The 27,963-nt window shown below is 35.6% G+C and overlaps 1 protein-coding gene across 2 annotated transcripts; it reads left to right on the top strand.

The window, feature by feature from the left end:
- Positions 1-6,613: 6,613 nt before the first annotated feature.
- LOC115992307 (G-type lectin S-receptor-like serine/threonine-protein kinase At1g11330) lies at positions 6,614-10,805 on the top strand. 2 transcript variants are annotated; one of them, XM_031116459.1, is made up of 7 exons: positions 6,614-7,923; positions 8,949-9,056; positions 9,141-9,349; positions 9,418-9,628; positions 9,853-10,090; positions 10,183-10,333; positions 10,442-10,805. In XM_031116459.1, the coding sequence occupies exons 1-7, from the start codon at positions 6,639-6,641 to the stop codon at positions 10,736-10,738; spliced, it is 2,499 nt and encodes an 832-aa protein (XP_030972319.1). In that variant the 5' UTR covers positions 6,614-6,638; the 3' UTR covers positions 10,739-10,805. The 2 variants fall into 2 exon arrangements, with proteins under 2 accessions (XP_030972319.1, XP_030972320.1); XM_031116460.1 differs by lacking the exon at positions 8,949-9,056.
- The last annotated feature ends 17,158 nt before the right edge of the window (positions 10,806-27,963 follow it).

Here is a 27,963-nt window from a genome sequence, read left to right as displayed (position 1 = left end):
TCGTCCCTCTCAGCCAATCTCAGTCTAATATGAAGACAGATTGGGATCGACTAAGGAGATGGTGCAAATACTTGGTGGTACACCGAAGAAGTCATCCATGAATACAATCCCATTTTCACCGGAGATGAGAACATTGGAATATGTGATGATCCATAACTTGTACCCGGTCACCAACCTCACTACACTGTTAGCTCCAAGGACAATGTTTCTGTACGATCTCTTCACCCACAAGGAGATTGATGTTTATGGACACATCTTCCATTTGTTGAAAAAGAGCATTAAGAAGCAGAATTCAAGGACTGTAGGGCCCTTCCCCACTCTCATTATGGGCCTAATTGCAAAGAAGTGGCTCAAACTTCCAAATGGCCTCATAGTGGTTAAGAGGGACTATCCTAATGGTGCACATACACTCACTAGGAGCATAACTCACATCAAGGGCTCCAAAACAGATGTGCACACAATACCATGACCTCGAGTTGAGAAGGAAGGATATGATACAGAGTATGAGATAGAGAGATTTACTACTGCTCCAGAGAGCTCAGTTCAGCCATCACCCTCAGCACCAGCATGAGGACCAGACAGACTCAATCATCTTCTAGCTAGAGTAGAGCAGATGTACAATATGTTAGACTCCCATGTGCAGCACATGGCGGACCAGTTTGCATATGTCCAGGGTCAGATCACAGCCTTATCATCTCAAATTGATGATTTGTCTATCGACCAGGGTTCAAACTCTAAGTCAGACCAGTTCTAGGTCTTTGGCCATTTCGATTAAAAAGGGGAAGAAAATTTTAAGGGGGAGCTTGCACAGTTATGGGCAGCATAGCTTAGGGCTTAGAAACATTGGTTCATTCAGGCGTTTTACTTTTGTTTATTTTATCTTTTTATAACAGTTGGTTTATTGTGTTTACTACTTTCATTTAAAGCTTTAGTACTTTGTTTTAATTTCAGTTTATATTCAGTAATTGTTGTTTACCTTATTTCTTTGTAGCATTTTTTTGTACTTTTAAGATATTACTAATATGTCTTAAGTACCTTACACTTGTACCCTAGTAGGATCTTGTATCCTAAATGCATATACTTTGTGTATTTTGCATTGGTTGTGTGTTGGACATGCAATTGATCCTTGTGAGTGATCTTCATTGCATTTTATGTCCGGATGAGCATTTACTTGTTAAATGTTCATTGTAGTAAGTCTTTAATGACTGTTCTTGTATGATCAAGATATGCTTACATGTTTATATTATGTTTACAAACTTGATCGTATTTTACTTGCTCATATATGTACCATGTATTCAACTTGTCATAAGCTTAATGAAAGTTTTGTTTATGTGCAAGTGTCTCAGGTTATAGGTATATATGTGCAAGTGTTTCACAGCTTCTAGATTAGGTGTGAGTGAGTTTTGCCACTATTCTCAAACTCATGTTTAAGTCTAGAGTCTGTTTTAAGGGTTTTGTCACTGAATAGCCAAAGGGGGAGATTGTAAAGTTGTAATTTACAACTATGTGTTCTATTGGCTTTTATCCCGTACCAAATTTGATTGTAATTTTATTCAATCTTTTATACCCTGTATTAATTGTGGGATTTAATTGTAAGGGTTGTGTGATAGAGAGAGAGAGTGTGAAGACTCAAGCGATTGAAGACAGAAGAGTTTTCGGGGGTAGCTCGCGACTAAGTATCCTGCGAAATGATGCATGTGCCCTGTACATGACTGGAATGCGAAAAGTCAGGATAGATGGAGACAGCTGTGTTTCGCAAGTAGCTCGCGGGTAAGGCCTTCCCACGAGACACTACTAAAACATACTGTTTTGCTAGGCTGTGCTATCTGATACATACTTTTTATACCCACACTATATATACCCACATTACCCACAAAAGTTGAGGAATGCTTCAGAGAGAAAATCCTAGCCATAAGCCTTGAGAGTTAGAGATTGTTATATCCACAATCCTCTACGTAATTGCTTGTAGATTTTCCTCAACTTCTATCTGTCCATTTCCATATCATTGAGAGGTTGATGGCCCAAACACTTACCACACCCTTTTAGAGTGTCAAGTGAGGTTTTAGTGTTGCTAGGAAGCATTGGAAGAAGCCAAGGATGGCAGATGCAATATGGTGCTTGTTGTGGGATCCAGAGAGCTAGACAAGACATGGTTTCGAGAAGCCTTGTTAGAGTAGGAGCTTGGAGGGCTTAGGTACATCGGGTAGATTAGGATTGGAGGGTCTCTTGCTAACCCATGCATCTCAACTAATTGTCTAGTGGATCGATTACTTCTTGGAGGGCGGTGGAAAGGTTTTTCGTCGAGTTCTTTGATTTCCTCTTCGATAACACATCAACGTGTTATCTTGTGTTTGCATTCTTCTTCTCTATTATTTTACTTTTCATTTTACTGCTGTATTATCAGTGGCAGAGCCAAAAATTTATCTTTGAGGGGGCCAAAAAAAATAATTTTTTTCTTTTTATACATAAATTATATTCCTATTAGGCATAATAGTTTCAAATGGTAATGTAAATGCAATTCAATATATAAGTTAAATATTTCATAATTCAATGTGTGCTAAAAATATGTATTTATTAAATTAAACAATCAAGAGAAAACAAATTTGAGAAAAAGAATGAGTCAATAGTTTTTAATTTGCCTATAAACCTAGCTTTTCACAATAAATTAGACAAAAATCAGTCAAATTTCAATAAAAATCTAATAAGAAACAACCAATATGCAATACGAAAATCTGAATATAGTACTAGACTACTAGTATATTTTAATAACAAATAAATATATGAGAGGAAAAGTCTAATCAGAAGAAAAAAAATGAGAAGAAAACGTACCTGGACACTAGTACACTTGCTTTTGTAGACTTTTGCTTTTAACCATACACGTGTGGAGCATTGGAGCCTTGGGGGTAATAATATATCTATTTGGATGGTTGGATCAAAACTTTAAATGTTACACAGCTAACAGCTTCATAAATAATGCAAGAAATAAAGAAGTAAAGGAAAGGAAAACCCTGGACAAAAACAGGTAGATCAGTTGAAAGTTGAGAGTCTTGAGACATTGGAGACAGATAAAACATCAAAGAGTCACCTGAACTGATGGTGTTGCAACAGCAGTGTGGTGGCGTGCAAATAGGTGCCCTTTCTATGAAGATTTTAGAGGTGAATCATAGTCTCATCTCTTGCCGTTGCAGCGGCGCTTGCTCTATTGTAAGACCTAGGATGAAAATTAGATTTTTTTTTTCTCTCTTTTGTTTGTTGGGTGAACATCTAATTATTTAAAGTTTTTGATATATACATTTACCACTAAAGTAAAAAGAAAGATAAAAATAATTTTAGACTTATTTATTTACACAGTATTTTCACAACTTTTTTACCATAATTTATTTTTATGTTCATTTATAACAGAAAATAACACCATGTTGCTTATAATTTGTTGTGAAAATAAAGATTTATTGTAAAAGTATAATAAAAATATTGTGTAAACAACATTTTTCAAATATTTATTCGTGATTTATGGGGCAAAAGCACATTGAAAATTGTTAAATTGGTCGGAATAACTCATATATTAATATATCTACTCATTTTTTTTAAAATGGGGGGGGGGGGGGGGGCATGCCCCCTTCGGCCCCAACGTGGCTCCGCCACTATGTGTTATAATGTTTATGGGTTAGAGTAGTTTGTTTGTTTATCCGCTCACATTTACTCTATTTTGCACTTAGTATTAAGTTAGAGTAAAATCAATTGAGACGTAACTTTAATTTGGGGGTCTAAATAGCTCTTGTGTTTTCACACATTTTCGAGCATTCAAAGAACAATCTTAAAAAATGCATTTCCTTAATCTTAAAATGATTCACCAAAGGACAAAGTTTGGTTACAAACTTGGTTGTAGTCTAGTGTTGCAACTTCACTCACTATTTTTTTTATTGGATGTGAATTTTGACAAACCACCGTTGGATTACATTTTCTTCTTATATTCTCCATGCTTGAAAATTTTCTAAAAAATGATAGATTAATAGTTATATCATTAATCAATTGTTTAAATTGCAAGTTTTTATAGTATAAAATTATACATAAAAAATAAGTTTATGGATCATCTAGTAAATAACTTTTAATTGACACAAAATTTGACTTATGTGTTAAAAGCATAAAAAATATGCCATTCAATAATTAAAATTTTAAAATATGTAGCCATATTAATTTTTTAATGAAAGTTGTATCGGGTATAACCAAATTTGTAGCCAAACTTCAGCCCCCTCCAAAACCCAAATGCAAAACCCGCAAAAGAAACTGTGGTCGAAGAATAGGACTAAAGAAGTAAGGGAGAAAGCAAGAAGCAAATGTTTTCAACCCTTGAAAACTATCTTTGATTTGGTGATATTTTTCTCTTGACTGAGAGAGTGAGGGACCTACGACTAGAAGAGAGAGAAGAGAAGAGAAGGAAATGGCCGAAAGGCCCTTTTTCCCGTTCCTATCTTCAGCCTTTTTCTTTCTTTTATTTTATTCAGCTCGTTCTACACGCACAAAAAAGAGACATTGACTTAAAAGCTGGGAGTGGGTCTCTTTCTTTTTTCTCTCTTTTGTCAGGGTCACTCGGGATGAGCTTGTCTCGCACTTTTTCCTTTTATTTTATGCTCAACAACTGGGACGTTAACTGAGATAAGACAGCAAATGAAACAAAAGTGAAAGACTACTGTTTGGTGTACACATCCAACAATCCCCCAGAATAGGAAAGACAAGTAATTCAAGAAGGCATACACAGGTTGGAATGGAAACTAGTTTTTGGGCATAATATTTCAATTGTGTTATTTATCTAATATATCGTCTACCAAGTTACCAATATTTATCTAATAGAGTTGTATCTTTAGACTATAACCAAATTTGTAGCCAAACTTTAGCCTTCTCCAAAACCCAAATGCAAAACCCGCAAAAGAAACTGCGGATGAAGAATAGGACTAAAGAAGAGGGGGAGAAAGCAAGAAGCAAATCTTTTCAACCCTTGAAAACTATCTTTGATATGGTGATATTTTTTTCTTGACTAAGAGAGTGAGGGGCCTACGGCTAAAACAGAGAGAAGATAAGAGAAGAGAAGGAGATGGCCGAAAGGCCCTTTTTCCTGCTTCCTATCTTCAGCCTTTTTCTTTCTTTTATTTTTTTTCAGCTCGTTCTACACGCACAAAAAGAGACATCCACTTAAGGGTGGGAGTGGGTCTCTTTCCTTTTTCTCTCTTTTGTCAGGGTCATTTGGGATGAGCTTGTCTGCCACTTTTTCCTTTTATTTTATTTTATGCTCAACAAACAAGGACGTTAACTGAGATAAGACAACAAATGAAACAAAAGTGAAAGACTGTTTGGAACACATCCAACAATCCCCCAGAATAGGAGAGACAAGTAACTGAAGAAGGCACGCATAGGTTGGAATGGAAACTTGTTTTTGGGTATAATACTTCAATTGTGTTATTTATCTAATATATCGTCTACCAACTAAAGGGCTGGACTATGTTTCTCCTTCTGAAAAACTTTTTAACCTATACTGCGATTACTCAGACTTACGTGTTTTTGGATGTGAATGTTTTCTTTTCCTAAAACATAACAGACGCCAACTCGATTTTCACTTTAAACCGTGTGTGTTCTTAGGGTATTTTTTAACTATCATGGTTAATTTATGTAGTGATTTATAGAACGGTCCACCTATATTATTTAAATAAATCACATAATTTATTAAATAGATCATGTGATTAAAAATATGAGTGAGTTAGTTTATTAATTTTCTATTACATTCTGTCTCATCCTATCATATTCTATTTTACAATATTGGGGAATCATGAAGAAAAATTTTATTTGGAGGTGAGCTTTTTCCATAATATATTAAGATGAGATAATATATAGAACTTTTAAGTGATCATTCACACACTATTATGACTTCGATACAGAATATATGTTATCTCAGATTTTAATCCGATGCAATTCTGCAACCGAAACTCAATATGTTATCCCCTAAAATTTTTACAACTCACAAAGCCAACTGTATCCCGTTTTCGTCAATATGGGATCTAAATGTTTCACGTTTTTAGTCAATATGTTTATTTATTTATTTTTTTTTTTGTGTGAGAGAGAGAGAGAGAGAGAGAGAGAGAGAGAGAGAGATAGGTGGGCGGGTTCTTTAAGCAAAGGAAGTCAAGTTTTTGGCTCTTGCGATAGATTTCAAAGAAAGAACCGTGATTATTACATACCGGCAAATGCGGAGTGTGTGCAACACGTCAGTTAAAACTGAAACATGATGGCTGTGTGTACAGATGTGTGCAACAAGTGTTAACCTTCAAAAAGAAATATATGGGAAAAGAATAAAATTTTAAGCAATAAATGCTCCCTTCATCCAAAATCATGATTTTCACAAACCAGAATTTGTGAACAATATATGTGGGAAAAGAATAACAGTGACTGCTACTAGCGTCCAAAGTCATTGTTATCACAAACGAGAATCATTGTACATTTGATTTGATTTGAAAATCTGTTTGTCTGCCCAGCTTTGTTTTCGTGAAGGACCCGCCACCCACCATGGTTGGTCTATAAACAATGGTTTGAAGAGATTTGGGTATCATCCCCACAAAACCACACAAACCAGAAGCATTGAACAAGTTACAATGGGACTTGTTCAAAATACAAGAATCTCAGTTCTTCTAATCTTGCTATGTCGCTTTTCTTTAGAATCTGGCTCTGCCACAGACACCATTACTTCTTTTCAACCCATCAAAGACTCTGACTACATAATCTCCAATGGAAGTACTTTCAAATTGGGATTCTTCAGCCCTGTAAATTCTACCAATCGGTACCTCGGAATATGGTATAATAAAAATTCAGGTTTCCCTGCCCAATGGGTATGGGTAGCCAACAGACAAAACCCCCTGAAGGACGCTTCCGGGGTTGTCCGTATATCTGAGGATGGAAATCTTGTAGTTTTAGATGGACAAAAAAGGATAATTTGGTCATCGAAAGCCACAAACTCTGTTGTCAATTCAAATGCCAAGCTTTTAGATTCAGGGAACCTAGTCTTGCAAGACACTAATGGGTCAACCATATGGGAGAGTTTCCAATTTCCTACCGATACAATGTTGCCCAATATGAAAATTAGTTCTAATGCAAGAACAGGTAAGAAAGATCAGTTGACACCATGGAAAAGCCCTTCTGATCCATCCATTGGAAGCTTCTCGTGTGGTATGAAACCTCAAAGTCTTCCTCAAGCATTTATTTGGAAAGACGGTAGCCCATTTTGGCGCAGTGGCCCGTGGAACACTCGGAACTTTATTGGAATACCAGAAATGTATTCTGTATATCATCATGGATTTAGTCTCGTAGATTATCCAGATGGAACATTATCTTTAAGTTTCTTTTATGTGAACCTGTCTTTGTCACATTTTGTCCTGACTACGCAAGGAGATTTAGAGCTAATATATTGGGATAATGAGAAGGACGATTGGGAGGTCCGGTGGAAAGCTTTGAAGACTGAGTGCCATGTTTATGGTAAGTGTGGTGCATTCGGAAGCTGTGATTCACGGAATTCACCAATTTGCAGCTGTTTACTGGGGTTTGAGCCAAATAACACAATAGAATGGAGTAGAGGAAATTGGGCTAGCGGATGTGTGAGGAGGACGCCCTTGCAGTGTGGGAGGGTGAACGGTACCGGTGGTGAAGCCAGCAAAATGGATGGGTTTTTGAAACAGAAGATGATGAAGGTGCCAGACTTTGCAGATTGGTCAGCTGCTCATGAAGACGATTGCAGGCAGCAGTGTTTACAGAATTGTTCTTGTATAGCTTATGCATATGATACTGGCACGGGGTGTATGTCATGGACTAGAAGCTTGATTGACACACTCCAATTCTCCAGCGGCGGAGTTGATCTTTACATTCGTGTTGCCTATTCAGAACTTGGTGAGTTATTTAGTTTTCTGTCCAAATTTTTCTTAAGCTTCAAATCACATGTACTGCTTGTCCATTTGGTAAAAGACAATTTGTTTTACAAAAAGAGAAAAGAAAAGAAAACATATTTAGTAATCTATTTTGTGTGAATTATGTTGGGGATAAAAAAATAAAACCAAAAACCAAAAATCCCACCTCATGGTGAGAGCAAAATCTCAACCAATATTATTAATCAAAAGGGAATTTTCCAAGGGTCGGAGCTTCGTATTAGTGTACAAGCATATTAGTGTGATAAAATTAATCTTTAATCAGTGTTAATCTTAGAATTTTTAGTTGTTTAGCATGTACATCACCAATCCTCTTATAGTTTATGGTAAATAGCTATCCATTACTCTGGAAGGACATCATAAATTAATTGGAGTAGGAGTCCCACGAAGGTATTGGGAGCTGGTCCCAACTGATTTTCAAACTGGTTGCCATGTGTGATGTGTCTATCTCGCGGGAGCAAATCTTAATTTCGCTTGAGCTCAAAGCTCTTATCAGCAGCAGCATTTTAAGCACATGAACCTCTATCCCATTACAGTAACCCCACAAAATACAATGTATTGAATTGAGTTAAACACAAATTTGGCACGGAATTAAGCTAGGACCAATACAAGACTAAACATTTATAAATAATGGCGGAGAGCTATAATTAACACTAATCGTTTTATCACGCAATTTCAGCATATACAACAAACTTCAAAAAATATAAGATTAACAACTTCCATCGCAATTAAATATTCCAAACAACTTTTTGAAAGAAACCCAAATAATATGCATGCTTCGATAGGTTACAATGGCCATGGAAGAAAATTCGCGCCCAAACCCTAGTCTCTCACCATTGTGTATTTTCTTAGTTACAACAGTCCAGTAACTTTGTTTATAAAAGCCTAGAGAACTTGGGCCAAAAAGTAAGCTAATAAGCCCTTTTAGTAATACTTTTTTTCTGATCTAAAAGGCCCAAAAATTAGTGTAATACTTTTTGCTGTTAACAGATAAAGAGGGAGATGTGAAAAAAATTATCACAATCATAGTGGTAATAGGAACAGTTTCCATTTCAATATGCACTTTCGTATTGTGGAGGTGGATAGCTAAACATAAAGGTAATATTCTGACAAAAATTTACACAATGGACTAGGAAGTTTTGCTACATATTAGAGATTTCTGACAATTGTTGTGGAAATCAGCAATGAAAAAGAAAGCAAAGGGAATCTTGTTGTTCAACAGAGAGGAAGCACACAAAAAATTCCCCAGTGAAAACATGTTTGGAGACAACCTGAACCAAGTTCAGGTCCAGGAGCTACCGTTATTCAATTTTGAGAAGCTGGCGAGTGCAACAAACAACTTCCATCAATCTAACAAGCTTGGGCAGGGTGGTTTTGGTCCCGTATATAGGGTAACATTCTTGAGGATTTTTGTCTAATAATTTGAATATCTAGTTAATGATTTGATGTTTGTTTATAGGGAAAATTGTCAGATGGACAAGTGGTTGCAGTAAAAAGACTCTCCAAAACTTCAGGACAAGGGTTAGAAGAATTTATGAATGAGATGGTAGTAATTTCTAAACTCCAACATCGGAATCTTGTTAGGCTCCTTGGCTGCTGTGTCGAAGGACAAGAGAGAATGTTGATATATGAATACATGCCAAACAAAAGTCTAGATGCATTCCTCTTCGGTTAGTTAATTTTGATACCATTTTTTATTACAAATGCTGTACCCTTTATAAAAAATTTATTTTGTAGACAATGGATCAATATTCTTTGTTGTGGTACTTCACTTGAAACAGTTTTTCGTTGACTTCCACCAAATGAACTTCGTTTGAAAACTTTGTTCACTCACCTTGTAAGTTTAATACTAACATTTTTCTCTTGTTTCTTTACTTTTATTTAAATTCATTAGATCCACACAAAGAAAAACTGCTAGATTGGAGAAGACGCTTCAACATTATTGAAGGAATTGGTCGTGGTTTGCTCTACCTTCATAGGGATTCGAGATTAAGGATTATTCATAGAGATCTAAAGGCAAGTAACATCTTGTTGGACAAAGAGCTAAATCCAAAAATATCAGATTTTGGTATGGCCCGGATTTTTGGAGGTAATGAAGACCAGGCCAATACTAATAGGGTTGTCGGAACTTAGTAAGTACCTTTCAGTTTGGTTAATTCAATTAGATACTAATATTGATATGTGAGATGACAAGATTTGGTTGTTTTATGTTTTTGAAATTTAGTGGTTATATGTCTCCTGAATATGCAATGGAAGGGCGATTTTCAGAGAAATCAGATGTTTTCAGTTTTGGGGTTTTGTTACTAGAGATATTAAGTGGAAGAAGAAACTATAGCTTTAATAAGGATGAGCCATCTATGAGCCTTTTAGGATTTGTAAGTCATAGTTATCTCTCACTGCCTTATTTTGGAAAACCTCCAATGCTTGTCTTAGATGTTTTAGTATTGATGATGCAAATTTCAATCTTGTTTTCTTGTTTCCAGGCATGGAAATTGTGGAATGCAAACAACATTATGGCCTTAATCGACCCAATGATATCTGAACCATGTTTTGAAATGGAGATTTTGAGATGCATACATGTCGGATTGTTGTGTGTGCAAGATTTTGCCGAAGATAGGCCGAATGTATCTGTTGTTATCTCCATGCTTAAAAGTGAGATTGTTGATCTTCCTCATCCAAAGCAGCCTGCATTTACTGAAAGGCAGATTGCCTTAGATACTGACTCTTCTCAAAGCTGCTCTGTTAACAATGTAACAGTTACAAGGGTTCAAGGTCGATAGCTAGCAAGTGTTATTGACATGAATATTGATTCCTCTATTCCCTCTTTAATGTCCACAATTAGTTCAATCTAAGAAGCCTTGTTGGTACACTTAAGGATGATTTACGCCTTTTAACACAAATTTTTCGATGTATTAGGGGTTAATATCCATTCCAAAAATTGCTAAATAATATGGCACATACCAATAACAAATGAACTTTCATATTACGAAATAGACAGCATAACTGAGAGCATGGTATTCACTTTTTAAACCAAAATCAGTTGAAGGTCTTGTCCTTAGAAGAACCAATGATCTAAATAAAGCCTCGATCTCTAATGCAGATAATAATCTCCTGAAATCCAAATATCACCAAGATTGAAGAAATCAACTGCTGCAATCTGGAAGGGAATTCAATTCCATTGCTTAACAAGGGTCAAATACCAATCCCAGAAATCAACCAAGTAGTAGACCTCATCCTCTCTGGTTCAAAGCAATGGAAAAAGGTCTTCTTTCCAAATATTTTTGAGTCCAATTAGCCATCCACATTCAACACGTCTAATAATAAAAGAGTCAATGTAAACATTTTCACATCTTCCTTACTTCAAGTCGAAGCTGAGGCTGCCATACTCGCAGTGAAGGTGATACCAAAGTCGTGATTGATGTTGATATCAGGCCCATCTCGTGTTCAGACTGGTCGATTCGAGCGCTCATTTAATGGTCTAGCCCACAATTGGGAAGTGTAAGTGCGTAACCCATCTACTCTATTCTGGATTAGGTGGTTAATGCTGATGGACACGATTCCCTAGTCTCCTTTTTGCTTCTTCTGATTCAAAATAAAATTTATTCTCATTCCCACCCAACCCTCCCCCCCCCCCCCCCCAAAAAAAAGTTATATATTTATACTTTTTTTTTGTTTAAATTTTATGGACAAAATTTAGACAAAGTATTTTAAGTGCTATTCTTTAAGTTACATTTTTAAAATTCAGTCATTTAGCTACTTAATTAAAAAATACACTTTTATCTCATGAGCAAAAATTCACACAGTAGAACCTTAAAAGGAAAACCTAAGGAACAACACCTAAGTATTGTACCTAAATCTTGCCCTTATTTTTATTTGAGAAATGCGAACGGATGTCCTTAGGGTAATGATTAATAATCCATTTAAAGAAAGTTTTTATGGGAAAAAAAAAAAAGCAATTAATGTTTTGACAGTTTTTTCCATTTTCTAAAAAGTGGTATCAAAACTTTCCTAAAATGAATTGTTAACCATTACCCTAAGGGTTATCCGTTAGCATGACCCCTTTTATTATATCATTCATTGTGATTTTATGAACTTGGCAAAATTAAAATTTATGCTTACGACTTTTTAGTTTCTTTAATTAAATGGTTTTATATTCTACAAGATTGGAAATTGTTTAATTTTATTTATATATTTTATTTTTTAAGAGGCTTATAGTTCAATAGAGTTACTTTGTTTCTCGTTAAAAGGGAAAAAAAGCTACTCTACTACAAGGTTTTCAGACTTGGACTGGACCGGGAGGCCAGACCATAAAAACCGGGAACCAGGATGAAAATCGGTTTTTTAAGCATAAAGAACCAAATTTTTTGTTAATTCCTTGAATCCCTAAAACCGGGGTTGGACCGCACGAACCGGTGGCAAGAACCGTGAACCCCTTGGCATTTTCTTTTTTAAAAAAAAAAATTATAAAAACAGCTTAACACAATTTTATTTTACTTAATTAAATTATCCATCTCTTACAAGGAATAAAAAAAAAAATTATAATTAAAATCCTTCAAAGATATTCAACTTTACTTCAAAAATTAATCATAAATTTTAATATTTTCATGGTTATTATTTTATTTTATTAACTTTCTTATTTAATTATTAAATATATGCTTTAAAATTATTAAATTTCCCTTACATATATAGATATATTGTCAATTTTGCTAGTTTTATAAATTTAATATCTATATTTAGGCTTTAATTAATTATTAAATTAATTATGGCGTCATCATGATTCGACTCTAGTTCGACCTCAAAAACCTTAAATCTCTCCCTTTTACGGTTCAAAGACTTGGTTTTTTTTTTTTTTTTTTTGGTCAAGAGAAATGTAAATTAGATTTTGAAAGTGTGGTAAAATATATTGAGTTAAAAGTAAAATGCTGATATTGCAAACTCGTATGGGACAGTGTAAACCATAGGTCTAGAGTTTACACCGTATCCTTATAAAATTTGCACTCTTAAAAGAAATGTGATTCTATTCTAGCATCTTATCTAGTATAAATAGTGAGTGATATTCTCTTCTTAATTTAGTCTATAGCCTTATAGTTCAATATAACTATTTTATTCTTGTTATATAGAGAATTTAATTTACCGATATCTTTGGTGAGTTGGTCACTCTACAAGTATAAGTGCTTGTTGGGTGTGGGAGACAAGGGTCAGGGTTTGTCTATTCTTTATTTATTGTTGATTTTTTTTCATAGTTAATAGATTCATGGGTTAGCGACTAGTTGTTACGATGGTTCAATGTCGATCGATAGCTAGCATGTATTATCGACATAATCACATGGTGGTTACGTGTGCATAAGGATGATTTACCCCTTTAACACAAAATTTTCAGTGTATTAGGGGTTAATATCCATTCCAAAAATGGCTAAGTAATATGGCACATACCAATAACAAATGAACTTTCGTATTACAAAATAGACAGCATATCTGAGAGCATGGTCTTCACTTTGTAAACTTAAATCAGTTGAAGGTCTTGACCTCAGAAGAACCCATTATCTATATAAAGCCTTGATCTCTAATGCAGATATGACATGGGTTCATCTCCTCAAATCTAAATATCTCCAAGATTGAAGAACTCAACTGTTGCCATCTGGAGAGGAATTCAATTCTTTTCCATTGCTTAGCAAGAGTCTGTGCCATTGCCACCTTATTTGATCAGGCTCAAATACCAATCCCAGAAATCAACCAAGCTAGTAGACCTCATCGTCCTTGCTTCAAGAAATCAACCACAATTATTTGATAGCTAGGTCTTTTTCCAAATGTTTTTTAGTCCAATATAGCCATCCACATTCAAAACATGCAATAAGAGTGTCACTGTAAACATTTTCACATCTTCCCCTGCTTTAGCCCAATTTAAGGCAGCCTTACTCGCGGTCTCCATTGCTGCAAATCTGTTCTCTTTGAAGGTGATGCCAAAGTTGTGACCGATGTTATTATCAAGCCCATCTCGTGCACAGACTGGTCCATTTGAGTAATCATTTAATGGTTTGGCCCAAAATTGGGTTTGTTAGGCCTCTCTTTGTTTAACTTGGAAAGTCTAGTGTCTAACCCATCAACTCTGTTCTGGATTGAGCTCTTGTTAATGTTGATGGACAGGTTTCATAATCTCTCTCTATATATATATATAGGTTTCATAATCTATATATATATATATATATATATATATATATAACTGAAACTTTTGAAACTCCCACAATTTTCCACATTAGCACAATATTTAAATTAAATTTAAATTAAATTAAATTTTCCACCTCATCACTGTTTTCCTTTTCCAATGCAAATTAGACTTCCAGCCAAATAAGGACACTCTCCCACTGCCTCTACTCTCTCCTATTTAAGAATTGCTTGCGTAGAAAACCTAAGCCCCAAAAACTTATTTTTGCCGCAACACAATTTTCTCCTTAAAACTTATTTTTTTTCAAGATTTTTTTTGAGGGTGGCTCATGCTTCACAATTCACATATTTCACTTATGTATTGGACTCCCCTCCTTCTTCGGTCAATGCATCAAGGTTAGGGTTATTTGATTTGTTCAATAAAAATTATAGATTTGTTGCTTTTTCTTATAAGTTTGTCAATTGTTGTTTTGTTTATTTAATTGCTGGGCCTGAATCTTTTAATTAAATCTTCAAATTTTTATTGAACAAATCAAATAACCCTAACCTTGATGCATTGACCGAAGAAGGAGAGGAGTCCAATACATAAGTGGAAAAGCTATAATCATGGATTCCCTTCTTTCTATTGTATTTCTCTATTGCGTAATATATATATATATATATATATATATTGTTTTATTTCAATACTTTTGAAGCTTTGAATCTTCTGATTTTTAAAAAATTTTTTTTTTTTTGGCCTTTTGGAAGTTTTAACATCATAACTTTTGGGTTTTATTTTTTCTATTATCAGAAATTATCTAGAAGATTTCAATGAATATCCATGGATTATTCTTTTTGAGGGTAACCCATCTTTATCTTATATTTCTATTCCTAACTTTTTTTTCCTATATTTTTTCTTTAATTGTCCGTGTTTACGTCTCTTTTGTTTTTCTTATTTTTTCTTTAATTGTCCGTGTTTATGTCTCTTTTTGTGTGAGTATGTGTCATCGTATCTGGGTACTTAGGCAAAATCTATAAAGACTAAAGATGTTTTTTTTTTGGTAATGAATCCTGTGTTTTTCATGACTTTAGTGAGTCATATTCTTAATGATCGAAATGGTTTTGTTTGACGTGGATTTTGTTCATATTGGTTTCAAAGTTTATTTCTTGGCTTATATTATAGATTGTAATATATTTATTCATCAAACTGTTTAGTTGAGTTTGTTTTCGAAATTGTTTTCAGTGTTGGACATTTTCTTGAAGCATGTTGGTATCATATATTAAAATACTGTTAAGTTGATAATAATAATAATAATAATAATAATAATAATAATATAGTTTAATAAATGTCTGAAACGTATAGCTGCTAACAAATGTTTTAGCTATATGATTTTATTTTACAAATTCAATTTTGGTGTTGTAGTAAAATAAACAAAGATTAAATTATATATTGTACTCAATACATTTCCCGTGCATCGCACGGGTTAGCGACTAGTATATATATATAACTGAAACCTTTGAAACTCTCACAATTTTCCACACCACCATTATTTTTTTTCTTTTTATTTTAGATTCTTTTTATTTTATTTTATTTTATTTTTGAGAAAAAGATAAGTCAACTTTATTAAGATAAATCAGACTGAAAAACATCATCTAAGTCTTGTTGTAGCTCTTCTAACCACACATCAGTATCAGCAGCTAAAACTGCTCTTCTAGCTAGGGAGTGGGCTAATCTATTACCCCCCTACAAATATGAGAAAATGTACATAACCGCAAACAAGACCCCAACCACTTAATATCCTATATAATATGGCCCATCCACGATCTGTCTTGCTTTAGATTCTTTTTATTTTAAGTTTTATATCTTATATATTTATTATTCCTCTTTAATGTGTAATTATCTTATTAAGAGTTACAATAGTTTAGTTTGAGTAAAACTCTACTAGATATATGTTTCAAGAGATTGAAAATTCTACTTCAACTAAAATTCTATAACAAAAATTTTAGTTGTTTGGTGCCATACAACCACTATACTTAAAAGGAGACCTAAATTATCACCTAAATTTAGTTGTTTGGGTTTCTTTCTTTTGCAAAAAACCTCACGGTAAGCACCAATCCACCAACACAAACATTAGATTGCTTTTGTTTTTTTGTTAGAAATATATTTGGATTGCTAAATTGCATAACCAAGCCTCCTCACTGGATTTGCTTCCTTTTCTCCTCTGCATCCTCCTTTTGTAAGTTTTATTTTTTATTTTTTATGGGACTCCTGTAAGTTGGGTTCATTCAACTTAGATTACAACCTTATCATATTTTTTTAATGAATTGTAAGGGATGTTCTTTTTTCCCACTTTCTTTACGAAATTATAATATTGCTTGATTTTTCTGTTGGTGAAGTCTCATTCGTAGGCACTGTACGAACAATACCATTAGCTTAATCTTCAGTTTTATTAAGCTATTGAGTATGAGAAAGTTTGTTATATATTAATTGTGGTAGTTCAATTCACGGAAATATTAAAAAAGTTTAGGGATACTTGGTCTAATGCTGTGAGATTTCTCTGTCAATAGAGAAGGGAGACTTTGAACTCTTATCTCTTTGTCAGTAGAATTAGTTGTTCCTTTTTGGTAGCAGTTTGTTCCCTAAGGTAACAGAGTTACTTGTAGGGCTAGTGGGGTCTGTTTGTTTTTGGGGTTTGGGAAACACTGATAGTTAGGATGGACAATCTTATGAACAACTGGCGAAACTTATCGCTAAACGACAGGGAAGGAGGAAAATTAGCATTGAAAAGGGATAGAGCATCACACGAGCATACAATAGTCGCAAAATTCCTAACGAAGAGAGCCTTGAATACTGATGCAGTTATCAGAACTTTCAGTCCACTGTGGCGTTCACGGAACGGGTTTAAGGTCCGTTGCGCCGAGGACCACATTCTGTTGTTTGTGTTTGACAATCCGGAGGAGGTCGAAAAAATTTTGGCAAGCGAACCATGGAGCTTTGATAGACATTTGGTCGTTCTACAGAAACTGGATAAGGCAGTCCCAGTACATGAAATGCCATTAAATACGGTGTCGCCGTGGGTGCAAGTTCACAACATTCCGATGGGTTTCTTGAACAGGGGAGTAGCTGAGGAATTATGTGATACAATGGGGACAGTGGATCGCAATGCGAGTGATAGGGAGGTTGACCGAGGCAGTTTTATCCGTGTTCGGGTGCGAGTGGATATTTCTCTACCTCTTTGCAGGGGACGAGTTCTATCCATAGAAGACGGTGATGATCATTGGGTGACATTCAAATATGAACGTCTCCCTAACATATGCTATTGGTGTGGGTGTTTGGATCACTCAGACAGAGACTGTGATAGATGGCTGGAGAGTGAAGGCACGCTTAAAGAAAACGATCGGATGTATGGAGCGTGGATTAGAGCAGCCTTCGCTCCGGCAAGTCGCAAGACAGAGGTGGTGGTGCCGGGGTTTTATGAAGATAAAAAGGGAAAGAACTCAAAGCCAACCAAACCAGTGCCTGAGAAATATTCAGCGCCGGCGTCTGAAACAGGGGCAGACGTTACAGAACCAGTGCAGGGGGCGGAGACAGTTACAGAAGAAGCAGAGGAGCAAATTATGGGCTCATTGATTGCACCAGAATCATTAAGTGCTGAAACGGCTAAGGGAGACAATCACGGAATTAAAGGAGCTTTATTAGATGAGCAGATTTTGGAGATAGACAGAGAATTAAATGGGATCGGATTTTCAGGGGAAGAAATAAGGGGAATTAATGATACTAATAAAAGGGCTGATCTGGACGGGCAGCATAATCAGGAGGGAAAAAATGAAGGCGGCGCTGGTTTTGCAACAGGAAAGGGTGCTGCGCACGTGCCAAACTCAAGTGGAAGCCCTAATATTACTAAGGCAATATTCCAACCCGATGTATGTGGCCAAACTTCTTGCAGTACACGTAGTGGGCAGAATGCTACAAGAACATGGATTAGGATAACTAGAAAGGCCAAAGATTTGAATGATGAAGGAAAAGGAGGGATTGAGCATAGTATCAAACGGTCTTTTATGGAAGTGGACGGGTGTGAGGGACAGAAGAAAAGAAGGTTGGCTCCTTCGAAGATCAAAACAAATTTACCAGTGGTGGAGGCTGAGTGTCAGCCCCGCCAAGAGCAATGAATCTCCTATGTTGGAACTGTCGGGGGCTTGGGAACCTCCAGACAGAACAAGAGCTTGGGGATTTGATCTGGGCACAAGATCCCTCAGTCGTGTTCTTAGCCGAAACATGGCTTGATAAAGCAAGGCTAGTAGAGATACGTATTAAGTTGAAACTTGGTGGTATGATTGAAGTATGTCGGGAAACAAGAGGAGGAGGTATTGTAATTTTTTGGAAAAAGGATGTCGATTTTTCTTTAGGCACCTTTTCTCCAAACCATATAGATGGCATTTTGAACAAAGGAAAGGAGGATGAATGGAGGTTTACGGGGTTCTATGGGGAGCCAGAAACACAGAATCATCATATATCATGGACTTGCCTACGGAGACTAAAGAATAGGAATGCGATCCCTTGGTTGTGTGCAGGTGATTTCAATGAAATTACACGCAGTCATGAAAAAAAAGGAGGAAGACTGAGGCCAGAAAGACAAATGGGTGATTTTAGGGATGTCCTTGATGAATGTGGATTCAGAGATCTTGGTTTTGTGGGAGGCAAATACACATGGTGTAATGGCCATCCGAATGGTTTCACTATTTGGGAAAGACTTGATAGAGCGGTAGCAACGATGGAGTGGATCGAAAAATTTCCTGCCACTAAAGTAATGCACTTGGAGTGTGGCTCATCGGACCATAAACCTATTCTTATTTGTTTGAATGGGATACCAAAAATCCGATAGAAACCATGGCGGTTTGAACACATGTGGATGGGAGAAGAAGGTTGCAAGGACGTAGTTGAAGAAGCATGGGTACACGAAACGACTGGGCATGCCATGGCTCGGGTTGAAGGCAAAATAGGGCGTTGTCAATCCAAACTGACATGGTGGAGTAGGCTGGCTATTGGAAATATAACTCGGCAATTAAAGGAAAAAAAGGTGCAGCTACGAAAGGCCGAAGATGCAGCTATTGTTGGGAAATCCATGAGTAGGGTATTTCGGCTTAAGAGGGAGATCAATGATCTTCTATCCAAGGAGGAAAAAATGTGGCGGCAAAGATCACGCACCCTATGGTTACATGAAGGGGATGGAAACACTAGATTTTTCCATAGCCAAGCTACACATAGATATCGAAGAAACCGAATTGAAGTGATTGAAAATCTGGTTGGGGAAAGATGTGAAGAAGAAGGGGAGATAGCAAATATATTGATAGCATTTTACACCAATTTATTTACCTCATCCTCTCCGGAGTTGATTGAGGAAGCTTTAGAAGCAACTCCATTGGTGATTACAGAAGAGATGAATGATGAACTTGCTGCCCCCTATCAAAGAAGTGAAGTGGAATCAGCCATAAAGCAGATGGATCCTCTAAAAGCACCTGGTCCGGATGGGATGCCCCTATTATTCTTCCAACATTTTTGGCCAACTGTAGGTGATGATGTGACAGAGGCAGTCCTAACCTGCCTTAATTCTGGTACGATCCCTCCTTCCATTAATCGAACCTTCATCACACTCATTCCGAAGGTCAAGAGCCCGGTAAAAGTTTCTGAATTTCGCCCTATAGCTCTTTGTAATACTCTTTATAAGATTATTTCTAAAGTCCTTGCAAATAGACTTAAGAAATTATTACCATGTGTTATTTCGGAATCTCAAACTGCCTTTCAATCCAGTAAAGCTATATCTGATAATATATTGGTGGCCTTTGAAACCCTACATCACATGAAATCACAAAAATCTAAAAAGAATGGCTTTATGGCTATGAAGTTAGATATGAGCAAGGCGTATGACAGAGTTGAATGGAAGTTTTTGATGATGATCATGGAGAAAATGGGTTTTTGTGAAAAGTGGAGGTCTCTTATTTTTGAATGTATTAGCACTGTGTCTTACTCGATTTTGGTGAACGGAGAGCCAAAGGGAGATATTAGACCTACTAGGGGTATTAGACAAGGCGACCCCTTGTCACCCTATCTCTTTTTGCTATGTTCTGAGGGGTTGAATAGGTTGCTTCAAAGGGCAGCCCATAATGACAAAATAAGAGGCTTCTCTTTATGCAAAAATGGCCCAAAAATCTCACATTTATTTTTTGCAGATGATAGCTTGGTGTTATGTAGAGCTACCATGTCGGACTTACATGAAATCCAAGCCATTCTATCCTTATATGAACGTGCTTCAGGTCAAAAGCTCAACCGGGAGAAAACCTCTATATTTTTTAGCAAGGCCGTAAATGGTGCTAGAAGGCAAGAGATTTCAGATTTCTTGGGGGTTCCGGAAGTGAAAGAGTATGAAAAATATCTTGGCTTGCCGGCGGTGGTAGGAAGAAATAAAAAGGAGAGTCTAAGATACATAAAGGAAAGGGTTTGGAATAAAATACAAGGGTGGAAAGAAAAACTACTATCCCAAGCGGGTAGAGAAATCCTATTGAAGGCGGTAGTGCAAGCAATTCCATCCTTCGCAATGAGCTGCTTCAAATTACCAGTGAGTTTATGCAATGAGATTGAGGCTATGATCCGAAAATTCTATTGGAGGCAGAAGGGGGAACAAAGAAAGATCCATTGGAGAAAATGGGAAATTCTTTGCAAACCAAAGGTGGAGGGGGGAATGGGATTCAAGAGTCTGGAAAAATTCAACGATGCTATGCTAGCTAAGCAGGTATGGAGGCTACTACGGGATCAGAATTCTCTCTTCTTCCGTGTCTTCAAGGCCAAATATTTTCCAAATGGTTCGGTCTTGGAAGCTACAACTTCATCGGGGTCATATGCATGGCAAAGTATCATGAAAGCCAGGAAGGTAATTTCTGGAGGAATGAAGTGGAGAATTGGTGATGGCGACAATATAAGTCTGTACTGTGACAATTGGCTCCCAGGCGGAGGGTCATCCAAAATTGTCTCTCCACGGGTACCTGAGCTAGAAGGGGCAAAGGTGTCGGCTCTTATATCCCAGGACACAGGAACTTGGGATCAGGATCTGATATCTCAACACTTCCTCTCCTTTGAAGCCCAACGCATAATGACCATTCCTTTGTGCTTGACTAACCAACGGGATGTGTTAATATGGCCGGGCTGTACAAATGGGGAGTATTCAGTGAAATCTGGGTACAAACAATTGTGTGAGGAGGAAAATATGATGGAAGCATCGGCCTCGGATGCCTCAATCCAGAAAGCTTTCTGGAAACGTCTATGGAAGTTATGGGTGCCAAACAAAATCAAAACTTTTCTATGGCGAGTATGCTCCGACGCACTACCTACAAAAGTAAATTTGAAGAAAAGAAAAATCCTTGAGGACACAAGATGTGGCGCCTGTCTTACTGCTCAAGAGACCACCCTCCATGCAATATGGAATTGTGATGAATTGAAAGAAGTTTGGCTCCCCTGTTTCAGCTGGGTTAGAACAGAGCATCCGAATATTAATGAAGTTCAGGAACTAATTAATCTGATTGGCGTACAAAAACAGAGGCTGGAATTATTTGCGGTAGTGGCTTGGTTTGTTTGGAATCGCCGGAACAAAATACGGCTCCAAGAATCCAGCTTGGACAAGAGCAGAATTTTCAGTACAGCAGCTCAGTATCTCTCTGCGTTCCAGATGAAATTTCCTGAAAAAATGTCTAAGTCCCCTGCGACTGCAACGAAGTGGAGTCCCCCACTGGGCGAGGGGTATAAAACTAACTATGATGGAGCAGTTTTTGAAGAGGCGGGAGAGGCAGGGATAGGTGTGGTGGTGCGAAACGGAAATGGCGAAGTACTTGCTGCACTTTCAGAAAAAATTCCTTACCCCGGTACAGTGGAGTTGGTGGAAATCCTAGCTGCAAGAAGGGCTGTACAGTTCATTGCAGAATTGGGCATGGCACAGTCAATATTTGAAGGAGACTCAGAGAGTGTTTACAAGGCTTTGAAGTCAGGTGACGTGGGTCACGCCTCAATTGGTCAGTATGTGAAAGACATAATGTCTATTTCCGGTTCGATTCGAACTTTCTCTTTCTCTCATACTAGGAGGCAGGGTAATTGTGTGGCCCATGCCTTAGCAAAGAGAGCAAGATTTGCATTTCCATTGTTAGTCTGGATGGAGCATGTTCCACCGGATGTGATTCCTTTTGTACTTTCAGATTTATAGTTTTCTAACAACATTTCACCGTTTTGATCCTCAAAAAAAAAAAAAAAAAGACAACCCACAACCAATCATAAGCAAATTTCACCGATGTACACCATTTATATATATTGAGTTAGTCTTCGGTTTTATATTTTTCTTATATTTTATCTGATTTGTTGTTATATATTTTGGATTTGTCTCAATAAATATTGGGTTCTAATTCTATAATTGTCAAATTGTAGGTGCATTGTGCGCGCTTTGTGTGATTTCTAATGTTCTAGCCGTGGCCAATTTCAACAAGTTGTGGAGCTAATATGATTAATCCTCAAAAGAGCTAGATGAGTGGTAAGCAAATTTCTGTCATCGTTATAAGGGGTCATGGAATATCGATATATGCAATGTTCATAGCTTCATAGGGGCAGTGTAAGAATTTAAGTAGAGCTTATGTTATGGATTTTAGTTAGCTCAACTGATAAAGTCTCTAATGGTTGAATTAGAGATCTAAAGTTTAATTCCCACCTACACCAAAAATCAATTGGTGTCTTGGTCTAATAATAAAGAAACTCTCTCTCAAAAAAAGAAAAAAAGAAAGGACCATATGTACATATAAACTTATAGTCATTGATTTAACTTATTTTGATCTACCATATGTTCTGCCATGTTTTTATGTGAAGCATTATTTTATGTATGTTAATTTCTCAGTTGACAGCTATAACGTAATTATGACACAATAACAAAGCATTGGATCATAGAATAATGGACTAGCAGATGGGTAGGCCTCGTCAATGGGCCGGGCCGGGCCGCCCGACCCGTTTTTACTTGGCCCATGGGTCTAATGGGCTGGGCTTAACGGGCTATTGACTAGTCAATGGGCTGGGTCGGGTCGGGCTGGATGGAAAAACCCTAGCCCATGGCCCTACCCATGGGCAATGCCTATTTGGGTTTTAGCGGGCTGGGCTAGTGAGATGGGTTTAATGGGCTACCCATGGGCATTTTTAACAGGTCTTCAATGGGGTTATAAAAATTTAACCAAAAAAATTATAATTATATATTATTACAAACTATCAAATCGAATAATTAAATCTACTAAAAAGATTCTATTAAAAAAAAATACTAAGACATACCTCTTAAAAAGGTACTAAAATAAGATTAATTAACTTTTATTGATAAGAATAAATAAGTACATTGAATTAAATATCAACTCTTAAAGGAAATATTTGAAGAATAAAATATCAATTCTTAAAGGAAATATATGAAGAATCAAATATCAACTCATTAAGGAAAGAATTTCTTCCAACCAACAGTAAGCTTTTTTTTTTTTTTTTTTTTAAGGAATTTCTTCTATAATTGTAACTTGTAAGGAAAGAATTGGAATTTATCAAAGGAAAGAATGACTTTCTTTCCAGAGGCACAGAGGTAGGGCAACAGTCATCTTAGTAACTTTGTTTTAAAAATCAAAGCTACTAGACTAATACCAAAATATATATTTATTATGCATATTGTATCACAATCATTCCAAGTATTTAGTGGTTAGGTGTGTGGTCTTAAAGTTTTTATAATGTCTAAAGTTCAATCCCTCACCCACCCAACCCCCAAATTATTTTGTTATAAATTTTGGGCAATGAGTCAGGCTAACGGGTCGGGCTACTGGGCTGGGCTAACGGGCCGGCCCATCGGGCGCCCATGGGTAAAGAAACCAACCCATAGCCTGTCTCATTGGGCTACTGGGCTGCCCACGGGTTTCAATATTACCGGGTTGGGCTGCCCATTAGCCTGGTGGGCTAGCGGGCTACTGGGCCAGCCCATGGGTCATGGGCTATTTGATGACCCTTACAGATGGGCGAAGGTCTGTCTATATATATATATATATATATATATATATGACATTAACAGACATGCCACAAAGCGTTCCTACAAGAATATAAATGTTTTTAGTGTGTTTTTACTATACCTATTAATTTATGTTTTAACCTATTTATACATGCCACAGATTCCTTCATACAGGTGTAGTGTATTAACCATTTGTTTTAACTTCATTACTTTTAGATGCATTATGTGAACTTTATTTTGAACAAAATGACATATTTTCTTTCACTTTTAAGTCGTATTACCTTCCATCAAACTAAATATTTTTAATATGAGAAATATTATGTCCACAAAATTTTCACAACAATTTTACAGCAAATTCTAAGTGAAAAGTTGATATTAGAAGGTAAAAAAAAATATGTAATTTCAATAATGAGCGAAGATTAGAACCAATAAAAAACTGCTACATAAAATTTATTGTGAAATTATTATAAAAATGTTGTAAACGTACTATTATACTTTTAATATTTATTTAACCATTCTGTGCATTACACGAGTTAGTCACTAGTTCTGAATAAAATTTATTCTCATTTACCCCCCAAAAAAATCCCTAATCTATTTATAGTTTTTTTTATTATGTCATTCATTATGATTTTTTATGCACTTGAAAGAGTTATAAATGCTACACAAAAAAAAAAAAAAAAAAAGAAAAGATTATGGTTTTTTTTTTACGATATTCAAATACTCCTCCCTGGCTGATTTGTTGTTAGAAAAAGGAATAATAGAAAGTATAATAAATCTCTCCTTGATTTCTGCCGTAGTCTTTGCTCTTTAGTCTTTATTCAACTGCCTTTTTCGGCGCGCAAAGGATGATGTGAATTATAAACAACTTCTAGTCTACACTAAAGAACAAAGACTAGGCATATTTTGTCAAGAGAAATGTAAATTAGTTTTTTTTTTTTTTTTGTTTTTTGAGAAGAATGTAAATTAGATTTTGATTGTGTGGTAAGAGGTAAGATATATTAAGTTAGATTTTGTAGTTCAATATAACTATTTTGTTTTTGTTATATAAAGAGCTTAATTTTAATTGTCCTCCTCCACTTGATAGGAAAAATAATTTGTTTAATTTCTACCGTAATCTTTACTCCTTAATAGTGCATTTGTAAAACCTATTGCAAAATGATGTTTTGAGTTTAAAATGAGTGTTTGTGAAAAAGCTATGAGGAGTTACTGCTATGAACGGAGTTTAAGCTTTTAAAAACACCTCCCAAAACGCATGACCAAATGGTTTTATTCAACCGCATGTTTTTTTGGCAAAGAGAAGAGAGAGATATAGGCAACTTCTAGTCTGCCCTAGGGACGAGGACTTGACTTAATTCTGCGATGTTAGATTCACGAAAGTCTGTAGTAGCATTTTTCCCAGAAAACATCCTTTTAGAAAGGGCAATGTCTTTTACACAAGCTTGTTACAAGCACCTTATACACGCCACTTTTGCACAGAAATATATTTAGGAGTTCCAACTTTATATTGTGTGAAGTTAGAATATGAAACTTAGAAATTATTTGTTTATTTAGAAAATGCTAGAGTGGAGAAAATGCACTTCAAATTTTTTTAATTTTATTTACATATTTCAGTTAAGGTTGCTAATTCTTACGTATAGACACCCAATTTTTTTTGGTATTTAATTAATTAATACTTCATATGGTCCAAGTTCCAAATTGTTGGGCTACAATCATGTTTATGTGAGTTAAGATAATTAAAAAATAATTTTAAACAATCCCAAAAATACTATTAACAAAAATTACAAAACTAAGATTTAAAACTTATTAGTGTATCATGCACACCACATTTAGTACACGTTAATATCCTTGATTTTAGAAACTAAGATATAAACAAAATACAATCATGCATGACTAATACAAATCAAAAATCCAATTTTCAAGAAAGGTATTTGAGAAATTTAAAATGAAACGTGATTCTATTCTAGCATTTATAAGTGAGTGTTATTTTTCTTAATTTTGTTAAGTTCCTTAAAGTTACTTTGTTTCTCATAATTATTTTGGCTAAAATGCAAATTACAATTTCTAAATTTAATTATTTTGGCTAGATGATAAGAATTATAAACAACTTCTATTCTACACTAAAGAACAAAGACTTGACATATTTTTTTGTCAAGAGAAATTTAAAAGAAAAGTAAACTGTTCTAGCATCTTAACTAGTACAAATAGTGAGCAGTATTCTTTCTTCAATTTAGTCAAGAGCCTTGTAGTCAAGGTTAGAGATATAGCAAGGGTTGGGCCCCCAAAATTTAAAAAAAAATTCTTTTATATTATGTATAAGTATTAAAAACTTTAAATATTTAGCTACAAAAATATAAGATGGCCCCCCAAATGATTGAGTTAGCCCAATGATTGCTCTTAAAAACCAATTGAATTTGTCAATTGGTCTAGTAGTTATAGAAATAAGGTAGTTTTTTTTTTCTTTCTCAAATTCCTTTTTTTTTGTAAATGTATAATATCAAACTAGATAACTTTTATATACTCATCGGAGTTTAAAAGATGATAAGTTCTCCTAAAGAATTATCTTGCAAATATACATATGTGAAAATTGTTAATTTTACATACAATATATTTATAAATTATGATCTACTCTAATATCAAAGTATTAATGTTTATATATGCTTATATGTGTTTAAGTTGTTATGACATATGTGATTCACTTGTTAGGAACATATGTCACTATTTTATGTAACTGACTAATCCTTTGACAAAATGCACTTTACTTGTATTTGAGTAGATCTAGGATATGTTTAATACTTCAAAAAACCTTGTTTCAAGTTCAAGTGTTAAAGCCGTGCAAGTCTGTCCAAGAATCAAGTGAGGAAATGCTGAATTTTAAAGCTCAATAGCTGCTCGACACCTCTCGACACCTAGCTTATCTATCGAGCTCTTCAGTTGCTTCTTATCGCAATCTTGACACCTCTCGATAGCTAGGTCGATCAATCGACCAAATTTCAATCCCCTCGACACCTCCTTGATCGATTGAGAATTACGAAATTCAGATTTCCAAATCTGATTTTCGGCCCATGCTGACGTGTATGTGTAGGGTTTCTTTTATCACAACCCTAGACATATATAAGGCTTATTTTAGAGGCCGTCACATAAGAAAATACAAGAAGAACATATGCAAAAGGTGACCGATACTTTATTCTCTCTATAAGAAGCTACTACGTCTTTGCATCTTAGGGTTTTGTAACCAAGTGCTTCTTGATCTTCATTGTTAATGAAGTGAAGAACTTTGTAACCAACAACCTTCTCTAGTTGGTGATTGAAGTCGCATACTGGGATTCGCACAATTGGTTAGTCACGTACTGGGATTTGTACATCAAAAGGGTGGTGTTCATATATTGAAGAGTTCAGAAGTTCTAAAGCGGTAGAAGGTTTCTGCTATAAGTTCATTTACAAGGATTGTAGAGTCTAGGGATAATGGTTTTGTACTAAATCTGAAACTTCTCTTTACTATAGTGAATTGTTTTTCGAGAAGTTTTCCCCATGTTTTTTACTGTGAAACTAATTTGTTTCATTGGTTTTCCTGTTTTCCGCTGCATGATTTTGATATTTGTTTGTTTTAACAAGTTTTATTCATAATAAATCTAATTAACAATTTAGGTTTAAAACTTGTTAATTTTATCAACCGGAGTCTAAATTTCCTAACATATATATATGTGGGATGGCTTATCTTGACTCCCAACTACTCTAGTATCAAAAATTTCTCCTTAATTTCAACTGTAGTCCTTACTCTTAAGTCTATATTCAACCGCTTTTTTTGGGCAAGA

The sequence above is a fragment of the Quercus lobata genome, chromosome 5 (genome assembly GCF_001633185.2).
Source record: "Quercus lobata isolate SW786 chromosome 5, ValleyOak3.0 Primary Assembly, whole genome shotgun sequence".
Taxonomy (NCBI): domain Eukaryota; kingdom Viridiplantae; phylum Streptophyta; class Magnoliopsida; order Fagales; family Fagaceae; genus Quercus; species Quercus lobata.
The sequence above is the reverse complement of the archived record's forward strand: the minus strand, read 5'-3'. Positions and strand labels throughout refer to the sequence as shown.